The sequence below is a fragment of the Mauremys reevesii genome, linkage group 2 (assembly GCF_016161935.1).
Source record: "Mauremys reevesii isolate NIE-2019 linkage group 2, ASM1616193v1, whole genome shotgun sequence".
Taxonomy (NCBI): domain Eukaryota; kingdom Metazoa; phylum Chordata; order Testudines; family Geoemydidae; genus Mauremys; species Mauremys reevesii.
In genome coordinates, this window is record NC_052624.1 from 74,813,495 (window position 1) to 74,827,828 (window position 14,334).

Below are 14,334 nucleotides of genomic sequence, written 5' to 3' on the forward strand. Positions count from 1 at the left end.
CTATGCTTTTAAGTTATTTAGCATACATGTGTGTTTTTGGCAGTACCTCTCCCAGAACTTCAAGAGGCAGGATCAATGAGTGACAGTGCGCATGAATGGCTCCCAGCCAGACCCAGACTACCCTCAAGGGAGAGAGATATTTAGGGTCATAGTAGCCTAAGTCAGGGGTCATAGTAACCTAGAGCCAGGAGTGTCATGCATGCTAAAAATCAGCATCTGGCTGGACCGAGATCACATGGTTCAAGCCAGCTGAAAAGGGGGCCACAGCTGTAGGTAGTACACAACTCTCCTGTACTTGTGACCTACCTTTCACATTTTTCCCAGCTGCCCATGGGCAGTGAGAGTGCAGGCTTTTCTTGACCATTCTGATTGCTTCCCTTACATAATTTGTCATTTCAGGTCAGCTTCTGCATTGTACCACATGAACATCAATTATATACGATGTGTTGTTGCCAAGTTTCCTAGCTCTTTAGCACGGTATGTTTGCATCAAAGACAGCAACAACACTGTATGATTGAGTAGTGCTGGATAGAAAAAGAGGTTTCAGAAGACCGACAATGTCAATATGAAAGACACATTGAGAAACATTGGCAAGACAGCTCACATAGCTAGGGGCGGGGAAGAAGCATCAAAGGAGAGAACCATGCCTGGTAAGACCCTGCCATTTTTCAGTAGAGGGGAATCACTCCTATATGAGGAAGCCCAATATTGCACAAGACTGGGCTGCTGAGATAAGGGTAGTGCACACAAACCTAGGGCAAGCAGAGGGATATTCTGAGATAGCCGAGGCATTAACAGACCAGCACTTAGCTGATCCCTCCATACAGTTATTGCTATCTCAATAAATAAATATTTTTTTGCTCAGCAAGCACTACCAATACAGAGTAATTTTGATGGTGTTCAAAATATACATATGATCCCTTGATTTTCAAAAAAACCAAACAAATCTGTTTTGTTGTTGCTTTCCCACATTTAGTATTTTTTTCATAATAATTAGGGCTCTCAGTTAATTGCAGTTAACTCACATGATTAACTCAAAAATTAATCGTGATAAAAATATAATCGCAAATAATTACAGTTTTAATCACACCATTAAACAATATCAATTGAAATTTATTAAATGTTTTTGGATGTTTTTCTACATTTTCAAATATATTGATTTCAATTACAACGCAGACTACAAAGTGCACAGTGCTCACTTTATACTATTATTTTTATTATAAATATTTGCACTGTAAAAATGATAAAAGAAATAGTATTTTTCAATTCACCTCATACAAATACTGTACAGCAATCTCTTTATCGTGAAAGTGCAAATGCAGATTTTTTTTTTGTTACATACCTGCACTCAAAAACAAAAAAAATGCAAAACTTTAGCGCCTACAAGTCCACTCAGTCCTTCTTCTTGTTCAGCCAATCATTAAGACAAACAAGTTTGTTTACATTTGCAGGAAATAATGCTGCCCACTTCTTATTTACAGAATCATCAGAAAGTGAAAACAGGCATTTGCATGGGACTTTTGTAGCCGGCACTGCAATGTATTTACATGCCAGATATGCTAAACATTCGTATGTCCCTTCATGCTTCGGACACCACTCCAGAGGACATGCTTCCATGCTGATGATGCTCATTAACAAAATGTGTTAATTAAATTTCTGACTGAACTCTTTGGTGGAGAACTGTACATCTCTGGCTCTCGTTTACCCGCATTCTGCCATATATTTCACGTTATAGTAGTCTCAGATGATTACTCAGCACGTGTTCATTTTAAGAACAGATCTGACAAAATGCAAACAAGGTACCAATGTGAGATTTCTAAAGGTAGCTACAGCACTCAACCCAAGGTTTAAGAATCTGAAGTGTCTTCCAAAAATCTGAAAGGTATGAGGTGTGGAGCATGCTTTCAGAAGTCTTAAGAGTAACACTCCAATGCAGAAACTACAGAACCCAAACCACCAAAAAAGAAAATCATCCTTCTGCTGGTGGCATCCGACTCAGATGATGAAAGTGAACATGAGTCAGTCCGCACTGCTTTGGGTTGTTATCAAGCAGAACCCATCATCAGCATGGACACATGTCCTCTGAAATGGTGGTTGAAGCATGAAGGGACATATGAATCTTTAGTGCATCTGGCATGTAAATATCTTGTGATGCTGGCTACAACAGTGCCATGCAGATGCCTGTTCTTACTTTCAGGTTACACTGTAAACAAGAAGTAGGCAGCATTATCTCCTGCAAATATAAACAAACTTGTTTGTCTTAATGATTGGCTGAACAAGAAATACGACTGAGTGGATTTGTAGGCTCTAAAGTTTTACATTGTTTTACTTTTGAATGCAGGGTTTTTTTTGTACCTAATTCTATATTTGTAAATTCAACTTTCATGATAAAGAGATTGCACTACAGTACTTGTATTAGGTGAACTGAAAAATACTATTTGTGTTTTTTACAATGAAAATATTTGTAATAAAAAACACACAAAGTGAGGACTGTATACTTTGCATTCTGTGTTGTAACTGCAATCAGTATATTTGAAAATGTAGAAAACATCTAAAAATATTTAAATTATATTGTATTCTATTATTGTTTAGCAGTGCAATTAACGGCGAGATTAATCACAATAAAATTTTTAATCGCACGATTAATCGCAATTATTTTTAATTGCTTGACAGCCTTAACAATAATCAAAAACATTTACTGAAAAACAGGTAATTAGCGAAAAATGAGCCTACTCTAGGTTTAATAAGCCGGTTCCCTACTAACAAAAAATTTTAATTTTCTATAAGCATATTTTTAAATTTGGGGACACTAAAATGGTCTCTGCCTTTAAGTATCTATTTACTTCTTGTTTGGCTCTCATTACATTTTCAGAGGTGTATTCCTCTCTTCACGCGTGCACTTAACTCAGTGATGCACGTGCATTCGAAGTAGAATTAGACCCCTTTGATTCCCTATAATCACAAAATCTACCATTTTATGATCACATTCCCTCAAACTGCCTTCCACTTTCACTACCAATTCCTCCCTCTTGGTAAGAATCAAGTCTAAAATGGCTGTCACCCTGGTTACTTCCTCCGTTTTCTGAAACAAAAAGTTGTCCCCAAGACATTCCACAAACGTACTGGAAAGTTTGTGTTTTGCCATATTACTTTTCCAACAGCTGTCTGAGTAGTTAAAAGTCCCCCATTATTATCAGGACTTGCATTTCTGGAACAAAATAGCATAAATATCCAAAACACCTCATCCACGTCCTCTTCCTGATTTGGTGGTCCATATTGTCACCCTAACTTTCCACCCCCAACCCCCCTTTATCTTTACCCAGAGACTTTCATCTGGTCTGCCTCTCACCTCCTTCGGGACCTGAGAACACACATATGTTCTTGATGCATAATCCACCACCTTCTCCCTTTTTATCTTGCCTGTTCTTCCTGAACAAGCTTCCTGAACCCCTCTATACCAATATTCCAGTCATGAGACTTAGCCCAAGTCTCTGTGACACCAATTAAGTCATATTTTAGCTTATGTACTAATACTACCAGTTCTTCCGGTTTATTCTCTATTCTCCTTGCATTTGTGTATAGACCTCTAATATTCCCTCCATGTACACACATGGAGGGGGGAATCTATAAACCCCCATTATTGCTAATAAGAGATACCCATGTGCACAGAGGGCAAAAAAAAACCTAAACAGAAATATTGGCACAAGTTGACTGTGTCCAGACAATTCTTCTTAAATGGCCAATTCTTCTGCTTTACAAACAATTGCCTCCAACAACCTCTGCAGTCCGTGACTGCAAATGATCAAACAAAAAGGGTTGCTGAAAAGTTAACTTTTTTTTGTTACTGCAAAGTTGCAGGCAAAAATGTTTTCTATGCGTATTTTGGATAAATGTTAAAAAGTTACTGGGCTACATCTGAATATTTAAAAAGTACAAAAATGCAAGTCTGTGTATTTCAATTTTTCCATGCTTCATGTTTAAACACTGTAAATGTTTATGGAAATCTAAATGCCCTTCAAATAAGAAGACAGCTTACATTAAGCAGGATGGAATTCAGGCATATGAAATATAAATTATCAAATAAGCAATAAGAACAGAGTTAATGTGCAATAAGATTCTCAGTGCATTATGACAATTTCTAGCTATGTAATTGACAAGATATCTTAATCAAATAAGACATTTATCATGCTTCTCAAATGTCAAGTTAAGCTATCTTACTAAACACTCTCTAAATGCTGAGAAAAATCTTTATAATTTTAATGAAGTTTGCATGTACTTATGTATAATGGCTTTATTCTATGCTATCTTGATTTTTTGCAAATGTTTCTTTTCTTGCAAGTAAATGATAACATATGATGGCATGTCTCTCTTGTCAAATGAGATTTTAAGACAAAGATAGGGATTTATCTTTCAGTCCTTACTCTGGTCAAACTACCAGGCAACCTTAACTTCTGCTGCATTTGCTAGGTTGTACATCACACAATTATAGGTGGAAGCATCCTGCCTGAAATAGATGCTCTCTGGCTCATCTCTCCATTCTGCCAGCAGCTACAGCGCAGCTCCCCAATTGTGCACTGTTCACACACAGGAGCAGCCAGCAGTTCAGAATTAAAAGGGAGCATATTGCATAATCTGTGCTCCTGTCCCCTGTTATTTTTGGCACTGATTCTATTCTGCTCTATTTGATGGGCTAGAGGGGGTTCATCTGAGACTCTTCTGAATGGGTTCTAAAGGCTGAGTCTATGAAGGAGGAGCTCAGCTTTCATGTTATTAAAAAAATATGTAAGTTTCTGGGCCGGTTCCTTGCCAAGATAGACTGGGAAAAGTTAATTGATGTGAGCACGCACACACACACAAACATTTAGTTTTTACATACAACATGTTAGTTGAAGTCGGGGTGTATCCTAAAGAATCATTTTGCAGATCCTCCCCACAATGATTCAGTTGGCCCTGTTCATAATGGAGTCATAATTTATGGAGAAAAATTGGGCTACAACTGACAGCAAGTGGTTTGAACTTGTTTCAAAACCCATCCAAAAAAAATGCTAAGGCTGGCTTTGCTTGTTAAAATTTTCATCCCCTTCTGAGAGCTTCCACTATTGCTGTGACTGCAGTAGCTGCTGCGAGAGCTCTAGATACATACCAGGGATGAACCAATGTCACCCCTGCAACTCTTTCCACTTTGAAAAGCACTGCAGTAGTGCAAAATGAGAGCCATACTACTGCTGCGCTGAGTGGGAGCCCTGTAGTCACTGCACCCCACCTCTCCTCCCACTGATGCCTGCACATGCCTACTAGGAGTATTATGAGCCGGTACTGGAAAGGAACATGGAGCCGTTTCCTACCAGCCAGAGGAGAACTACCCATGCATCAGCCCAAAGATCAGGTCTCAAAACTCACACGTGCTACAGGAGACCTCCAGCAGTTAGGGGAGATCTGCCCACCTCAAGAACTGAAGAGCACCCATTCCCCAACGGACTACCCAGACCATCACTAGGGGGACCCACTGCCCACCTGACCTATCCCAACTACCCAAGTCGGCAGGACAACATGCCTGCAAACCACTGCCACCAGCAGAAGTCACAGAGCCACCCACCTTGCACCACCACTGCTGTTGTGAAGAACACCTGCCAGATAAGGAAATCACTTGGAGGACCTTCAGTGAAGTAATGGGCAGAGGGACACATAGCCAGTCAAAAAGTACTATGCGAGGTGGTGGAGGGATGGAATGATCCTTGGGTATAGAGGAAAAATATTAAAGTTACAGATGCTTTTGTGAGGAGAGCACAGAAGTAGCTTACACAAGGAATGTCATGTGCACTGCTGACAAGGCCCATCATTTTAGAGGGAGCCCCTTATTTAAATTTTTATAAACACCAACACCATTGCACAGCAGAAAGAAACATGGGGGCCGCTAGCTGTGCATTTCAGTGAGTCTGACAAATTAGTGGCCACTAAAAGTTTATCTTTAGTTTTGTCTTGATAAAGAAAATTAAAATTTGTTTGAGATCAGTAATTTTCAAGGATGCTCAGTCCCATGTGAGTCTCTCTCACAGAGTAGGATGTCTGGAATTACAGTGTATACTACAGCATATTTCACAACATACCAGAAATGTCATGTAGCTATATGACATTCATTTGACTTATGGGAATCTAAACAAAAAAAGATAATGGTTCTTAAATAATAAGAATCCAGAGCTTTCATTTAAAATGATATTTTATTGTTATTTTTGTTGATTTACAATTTTTCCCCACAAATAAAACGCTCAAGATTTAAACCCCAAAACAAAGTAAAAAGGTTGAGATCCTGGGAGGTGGGAATCTAGGACACAAACTCTCAACCTGTGGGTTGCAACCAGGTCTCGGGGGGTCTCAGCAACCCTTACTTTATGACTAGAAGGAAGGAGGCTCCAAAACCTTTTTCCTGTTGTAATGGGGTCATGGTATGGAAAAAATTGCACTGATCTAGAATATTCTTCTTAAGCTTATGGGAGGTGGAAGGTCCATCCCTAAGTACCTTTTTCTAAATTTCCAGACTAGCAATAGTTTCCCCCATTATTTTTTAATGAAGTATAAACATACTTATGTACAACAACTTTATTCTACACTATCCTATTCAATGAGCTATGTTTGCAAGAAATCGAACAGAATAGAATCAGGGCCAATGGGGATTAAAAATGAATGAACAAAAGACCAAATTAATGGTACTGTCAAAAATCAAGAAACAGACTAGCCTAGTCATTAATGTTGTAGACAAACAAGTAGATAACTTCCGCTACAGAGGTTCCATCATAACATGGAATAATCTCTATGAAGATGACATGAACAAGCAGATAGCTACTGTCAGCAGAACGTTCGTGTATCTGAATAAAACAGTATCAAACCTTAAATCAGTGTCCATGACAGATAAAACCAGATTATACACAATGATCATTGAACCCACATTACTTTATGGTGGTGAACCATGGGTACTGACAAAAGCATCTGGAGCAAAAGCTGTAAACATTTGAAATGAGGTGTCTGCACTATGTCATAGATGTGACATAGCATTTCTTTGGCATTCTAGCCATCTATAGATGACTGAAAGTACAGGGCATGATTACAATCATCAATAGGCACCAAGTAAAATGGTTTGGCCACATTGCTGGGCATAAAGGAGACGGTGGTATAACATGGTATTCAAAACCATCCAGGCAGCACCTGATTTTCAGAACAATCAGGCTCAAATGGTGGTTCAAAACAGATGTGGATGGAATCTGCTCATAAGCTTGGTCCTATCCAACCTCACCAATGGAGAAAGAAGAGGATGATGAATAGATTTTTGCACTCAAGAAACCAGTAAGTTGCACATTTCTAATTTTTGCAAGTTAGTGGTATAGCAGTAACCTAAATGTATAAATGCACCAAACTATATGCTCTTGACAGTTATCCTGTCAAACCTCATTAAAGGTACCACAATTATATGAAAAATAGGTCTCTCTCATTCCCAACGTCTATAAACTTATGTTTTAAGCTTTTTTTGTCCATCACCTATTCATTTAACAGCTCTCTTCCTTTTAATATAGCTCAGTGTACTCCTGTTATAACTTTCCAGTGTAATAACTAATGCATTTATAAAATAGGTTTATTTTTATTTTCCTAAGGTACTTGCTTCAAAGAGCATCATTATGTTTCTGTGCATACTTATGTCCAGAACAGGGGGTGGGTGGAGGGGCTAAGTATTGTTCTTTAAAGAGCACTTATTTTAACAAAAATACTGCATTACAGTATTCTATAGTACTTGTTCGAAACACTAGAACATCTTAAAGGGTTTTCGGTACATTACTGGAGCACTTTTATAAAGGGAGATTATTTATATCCTACACCCATTTATTTTGATGAGCTCCATAAATTGATGTATTCCTCCTATAGCAGGAACTTTCACATCAAGGAGACCAGCAAACCCCCTTCCACACCATTATCCCAAGGAAATTCCTCAGAACTCCCCCACTTTTCCGCCCGTGACATCCCAAAGACACCTTCACTCCAGGCACTGCCCCCCAGCTCCAAAGGCAGATGATTTTTCATTGTGGGTAGGCAGGGAAAGGTGCACTCACGCCCAGGGATATGTGCACTCAGCAGGGTTGCCAAATTTGGTTGGACATATTCCTGGAGGTTTCAACATGTGACAATCTTTAATTAAAGATTAATCCAGAGACAGTGTGTGGTGGGGGACACATGGGGTCACATGTCTGTCTCTCTCCCCTCTCCCCCCCACCACCACCCCCCATTTCTGGGACCCCCAGCAGTGAGGAGGCAGTGGCTCCCCCTGATGGCAGCACTCACTATATGTCTGTGCAGCACTGAGAAGGAGGAAGCAGCAGGGCGGCTGGCTGTGGGCTGAGCTTACCCCTGCTACATGGGGCTAGTTCTCCTTCCCTGCTGCTGGAGTCACAGCACTTCCCACTGCCTGCTTTGCAGACCGTCCGCTGAGGCAAGTCATGGGAGCATCTTCTAGACTGGGAAGAGGACCTGCTACATGGTGCTCAGCACCAGACAGCTCAGATGAGGCCCCATCCAGCCCAAGAGCCCCAGGGAAGCAGGCTGAGGGGGAGAGGGTGAGGGGGAAAAGCAGACCCTGCAGCCGCCAATGTGCCTATCAAGGTGCTTTGGGGGCACCATATTCCCCCTTCCAATAAGAAGTGTCTTGCTAACTGAGACGCTCAAGCCTGAAGTACCATCCCACCCTGATGGCACAAGGGGGATTGTGCATCCCAGATGTGTTGCCCCTTTTGTTGGTCTTGTTTTGAACTCTTGCTAAATTGACTGAGGATAGTTCCGGCAGGGAGCAATGCCTGCAAGCTCTGCAAGGGGCTGGGCAGCCAAAGACCAGGAGGAGGTAGTTGTTAGTGTATGTCAGGGGTTCTCAAACTGGGGGTCAGGACCCCTAAGGGGGTCACAAGCTGTCAGCCTCAACTCCAAACCCTGCTTTGCCTCCAGCATTTGTAATTTTATTAAATATATAAACAAGTGTTTTTCATGTATGGGGGTGTCACACTCAGAGGCCTGCTGTGTGAAAGGGGTCACCAGTACAATGGTTTGAGAACCACTGGTGTATGTTGTCTACCTACATATTAAGTTTCAGGGTGTGGAGGCAGAGGCAACAGGTGGGGCGGTCACATGCCCCCACAGCAGCTTCCAATTATCCCCCTCCTCAGCCCCTCTCCACAGTTACATGTCCCCCAGTGCTTAATGTGTGCCCAGGCCTGAGCCCTGGCACCTCTAGCCTTGGCAGTGCACAGCCCCGGCCCCCCTGGGCTTGCCGCATCAGTTATGAACGCAAAAAAAAACTACTTGAGCCCTGGCCCTTGGCAACTAACTCCAGCCCTCAGGGAGGCTAAGGAAGCCACTGTGCTGAGAGCAGGGGCAAGTCCCAGCCCAAGAACCCTTCCCCGGCGCAGAGAGGTCGCGCGGCAACCCCCGCAGCTGCACCCGCTCCCCGCGGGCAGCCCAACCCGCCAGGTGTCCCCCCGCCCGGGGGAGCCCGGCTCTACCGAGCGGAGGACCGGGGTGGAAGGGGGCGGGGGTGGCCAGCGAGCGGAGCCCCAGCCACGACACCCCCCACCGCTCCCGCGGAGAGGCAGAAGCCGGCCCCGCGGGCGGCCCTGCTCCCGCCAAGGGAAGAGCCAGAACTCAGGCGCTGCCCAGCTCGCCTTTACCCTCCATCTCGCCTCCGGAGCCGGCGCTGCTGTTCATGGACGGCCCCCGTGCAGAGCGCGACCCAGGCGCTGTCCAGGCGGCGGCGGCTGCTGCTGCTCGGGTGTCTCTCGCCCTGCGCCGGAGCCCGCCCGTCAGCCCTTGGCAAATGGCTGCAGGTGGAAGGCGGCGAGGCGAGCGAGCGTCTCCCGTCGCGCAGGCACAGCGCAGTCTCCGCAGCCCTGACCTGCCCCTCCAGCAGCTGCTGCCGCTCCTCAGCCGCCGCCGCCCGGCCCCTGGTTAATAACTTCGGCGCCGCTGGCTCCCTGCCCGCCACTCGCCCAACGCAGGGAGCTGCTGGCGCCGCGAGGAGACGCAGGGCACGTAGCGAGCCGCGCTCCCCTAGTGCGATAAATACCCGCGTGGGCGTGGTGTGAGTGGCGCTGGGGCACGGGAAGTGTAGGAAGGGCAGTGCTGTTCACACAGCACCCCCCTGCCCAGCCTTTGATCGCATTGCTCGGGCTGTGGTGGGGTCCCTCTCGCGCGCAACGGGAAGGTTGTTTCCATGCACAGTCCTTGGTTTTGGTGATGAACAGCACACGATGCGGAGCGGGGGAGGAACAATTTGAATAAGGGACATTGGAGTTACTCACTGGAAACATACACCGCAAAGCCCTTTCTCGGGGAAGAGAGCGATTGTCTTTAAATTAATCCCCGGGGAGGGGAGCTACGTCCTGGTCTGGGAGATTTTAACGGCCTCAGGGAAAGGCGTGCTGCAAAACCCTTCAACCTAAAGCGGGGTGGGAGGAGAGTTTGTGTTTTGTATATTTGGGTTGTTTGTGGGTTGTTGTTTTATGTGTGGTTCCTTAGCCACCTAAATAATATTGCAAAACGAGTGGAGCTCCCTAAATGAAGGTGAAAGCGATTACATTTGATGGTGTTTGTAGGAAGGTAGGAAAATAGAAATAGGCCTAGGCTGGTTGGACTACAGGGTCGGATCTGCTGCGAGTTGCACAGGGTAAATGCCAGAGTAACTCCATTTAAATCAGTGAAGTGATGTGTGAAGTGAGAAGAATCAGACTCTGTGGGTATAAATAGCAGACACCATATTGGAAAATTGGGAATGTAGCAATTAGGGCATTATCCCAAGCTGTGACAGTGTGCATCAAGGAGATTTCAAAAAATCTCAGAGGGAGCTGTTCAGTGGCTCCAGGATGCACCCATGCTCAGAGCAAAAGCTGTCCTCATAATAGAGAGATTTTTTTTAATGCCTTTAATATTGACCCAAAATGAAGAATTCTTCCATTTAAATGAGTGTAGATTGCATGGCATTGGGGAGTGATTCCACTTTGTGATTTTCTGGAAAGATGAAGCCACTACTGCATGAAGTTGTAGTGGAGTGAGATAAATAAATGCCAAAATGTTCAGGGGACAGCAGACTAAAAAAGCCATGGCATACTCTGCCCAGCCATTAGGGCTATTTTAAGGCCCTTGCTGAGTGAATTGTGTCTGACTTCATTACTCTAGTTCCTTTCAGGCCACTGATCCCATTCTTCCCTACGTGTGAATTCCCAGTTCTAAGACCTAAACTTAACCCTTTAATTCCATAATGCCACCTTTCCAAAAAAATAAAAACAAGCTATGTCTGGTACAGGCTATTAGAGCTGTGGTAGTAAGGAGTCAGGAACAGTATCCAAACACTTAACTGGTAAATCCCCTCCTGGCTGATGTTTTTCACTAAAATTCAGGCGGAATTAAACTTTGGCAAAGACTTTTCAGATGTTCTTTAGATCTCCAGAGGTGAATTGGACATTTATTCATATACAGTATCCTACTCTGCATTGCTCAAAAATATATATAACACTCTTGCCTAGTTTCAATGTACCTAGTAGTAAAATGTCCTTAAAATTATAGATGATCATTTTCTAATGCAAAAGGTATCCAGCACAAGGTAATGATTTTGGACCTTACTATGTTGGATAAAGATGAATTAATCACTGGACTGATAGCATTGCTCTCCACTCAGTGGCATCCTCTTCAGGACACTGCCCTCCGGCAGTGCCCACTACTCCAGTCTCACCCCCTTCCGGGGGAGGGGGGATTAACAGCAGTCTTTGGCACTCAAACCTGCCTCACTGGCCAACTACAACCCAAAGTCTAGCCCCTTAGCTCAGGGGCAAGTTGCAGTCTGTATTGGCCACAGTCCTCTGCTACTCTGGATCCCAACCCAGGGACCCTCTAGTGGCAGCCTCTTTCTGCCCTCCTTCATTCCGCTCTTGTCTGCCTTTCTTCCCTGGGCCACTTCCCCTTTGGCCCTGTGCACCTCCTCGGCCCTTTGTAGCTGTCCTGCACAGCCTCAAAGGCCTGTTCCAGCCCTTTTCTCAGGGGGTGGAAAAACCGCCCCACCACATGGTGAAATTCAAGAAGACAGGAAAAGTGCTAATGTGCCAGTATTCAAAAAGGGCAAATGGGATAACATGGGTAACTACAGGCTAGTTAGCCTGCCATCAATCCTTGGCAAAATAATGGAAAAGCTGAGATAAGATTAAATTCGTAAGGGATTAAAGGACAGAAATATAATTAATGCCAGTCAACATGGTTTTATGGAAAATAAGTCTAATCAAATAAACCTAAATTCATTCTTCAATGAGTTTACAACTTTGGTTGGTAAAGGTAACTGCATAGATGTAACACAATTAGATTTTTGTAAATCATTTGACTTAGTACCCCAAAATATTCTGATTAAAAAATTAACATAGTACAATATGAATAAAGCACATGTTAAATGGATTAAGAGCTGGCTAAGTGACAGATTTTGAATGTAGTCAATGGAGAATCACTGCCAACTGGGGGTATTTCTAGTAGAGTTCCACAGAGATTGGCTTTATGGCACTATTGAAGATTTTCACCAATGATGTGTAAGTAAATATAAAATTATTGGTGATGAAACTTGCGGATGACGCAAAGATTGGCAGAATGGTAAATAATAATGAGTACAGGGCAGTCATACAAGGCAATCTACATAACCTGGTAATCTGGACCCATTCAAACAAAATGCATTTTATTACAGCCTAGTGCAAAGTTATAGAATCAAATATTCTTGTTTGGCTCCCCGATACTTCCATTTAGCTGTTCAAGTTTGGCTTCTACCTCAGATACCATAATGTCTACCCCCATATCTTCATTCCCATCAGTCCTCTAGGCATCTGCCTTTAGATCCCTAAATATGTTAGTCAATCCCACTCCCTAACTAGTCGCCTTAATTTTAGTAAAGTTAGCCCTTTTGAAATTGTATACCTTAGTCTCAGATGCAATTTTGATTATCCTCCCATTTATTTTGAATCAGATCTAAAATGGCATCAAACAGTTCCTATTAGTTTTACCTCCTAAAAACATTAAAAGCTCTCTATCCATATCCAGGCTAGATCCAATGTGACCATTGCCCAAACACATTTCCTCATTATTGACATACAATGCTGTGAACAGTTGTCTGTCCCCAAAAGCCTCCCAGTGCCTATTAATCAACTGAAGATCACCACATGAAGGGATGAAAAAGGTTCTTACCTGCTCCTCTAGGATCCTTTTCAACCTCAGGTCCACATCCCTTATTAGCGCTATCCTCACAGCTTGGCTATACATCTAGGAACAAGGTATGTAGGTTTTACCCAAACAGTGAGTGGCTGTACCATGGAAAGTACTGACTTTGAAAAGGATTTAGGGATTAGAGTGGACAAGTAACTAAAACATGCACTCCCAGTGTGATGCTGTGGCGAAAAGGGTTAATGCAATTGTAGTGCGGTAGAGTGGCCTCCCTTTGGACTGGAGAGCGAGGGAGCACTACACTTGGTGGAGAACATGGGTATCGCCCCCTCCCCTGAGATAAGGGGACAAGCCAATGACAGCGTTAGACAGAACCACTTAACCATTCTCCATTTTAGGAAGGATGGAGGTCGAGAAATTGATTAAATGGCTTGCCGAGAGTCAACAGCAGCAGCAAAAACAACTGCTGCAACAGCTCGGGAAACAGCAACTGATTTGAGAACTGGGAACCCAAAACCGTGAGCAGCAACAACAGTGCTTGCAGCAGCTTGCGGCACTTCTGCTGACCCCAGGGGGCTCCAACCCCACGGTGAAGCAGCCCCAGCTGAGCCCATGGTGCTGGTATGCTTGGCAAAAATGGGTCCTGAGGATGATCCTGAAGCCTGCCTTATTGAATTGAGAGGGTCGCCTCAGCAGCTGAGTGGCCCCTGGAGCAATGGGTCACCCTATTGACTCCGTACTTGACGGGCACAGCCCAGGCTGCCTACTGGGGGCTCCCGGTAGGGGAAGGCCAGGACTATGGGCAGTTGAAGGCCGCAATCCTCAATGCACTTGAGATCACATCAGAGACATGCCGGTGGTGACTCCGGGAGAAGAGCTACCTTCCCAGGGCCAAACCAAGGGCAGTAGCCCAGCAATTGAAGAAAGCATGCTGGTGCTGGTTACAGCCCGAATGGCGTACATGGGCCAAAGTCGTTGAACAAGTTTTGCTTGAGCAGTTCATACATCTCCTTGTAGTGTGAGGAAGAACCTGAGTCCTTCGCCACCGGCCAGTGACCCTGAGCACGGCCATGGCCCTTATGGAGGGCTTTTTGGTGGCAGAGACTGTTGTAGGGCCTG

General features: G+C 43.9%; 1 protein-coding gene across 4 annotated transcripts in view; it reads right to left on the minus strand.

Moving 5' to 3' along the window:
• The window catches only part of GADL1 (glutamate decarboxylase like 1), a 121,453-nt gene extending 111,452 nt beyond the window's left edge, over window positions 1-10,001 (minus strand). For 2 of the 4 annotated variants that reach the window (XM_039526409.1, XM_039526412.1), the window contains exon 1: window positions 5,597-5,734. In XM_039526409.1, coding sequence (XP_039382343.1) covers window positions 5,597-5,687 — 91 coding nt within the window. In that variant the 5' untranslated portion in view covers window positions 5,688-5,734. Of the gene's footprint in view, window positions 1-5,596; window positions 5,735-9,692 lie in introns of those variants that run through there. The other 2 variants (XM_039526411.1, XM_039526410.1) reach the window with 2 other exon arrangements.
• Between the last annotated feature and the right edge of the window lie 4,333 nt (window positions 10,002-14,334).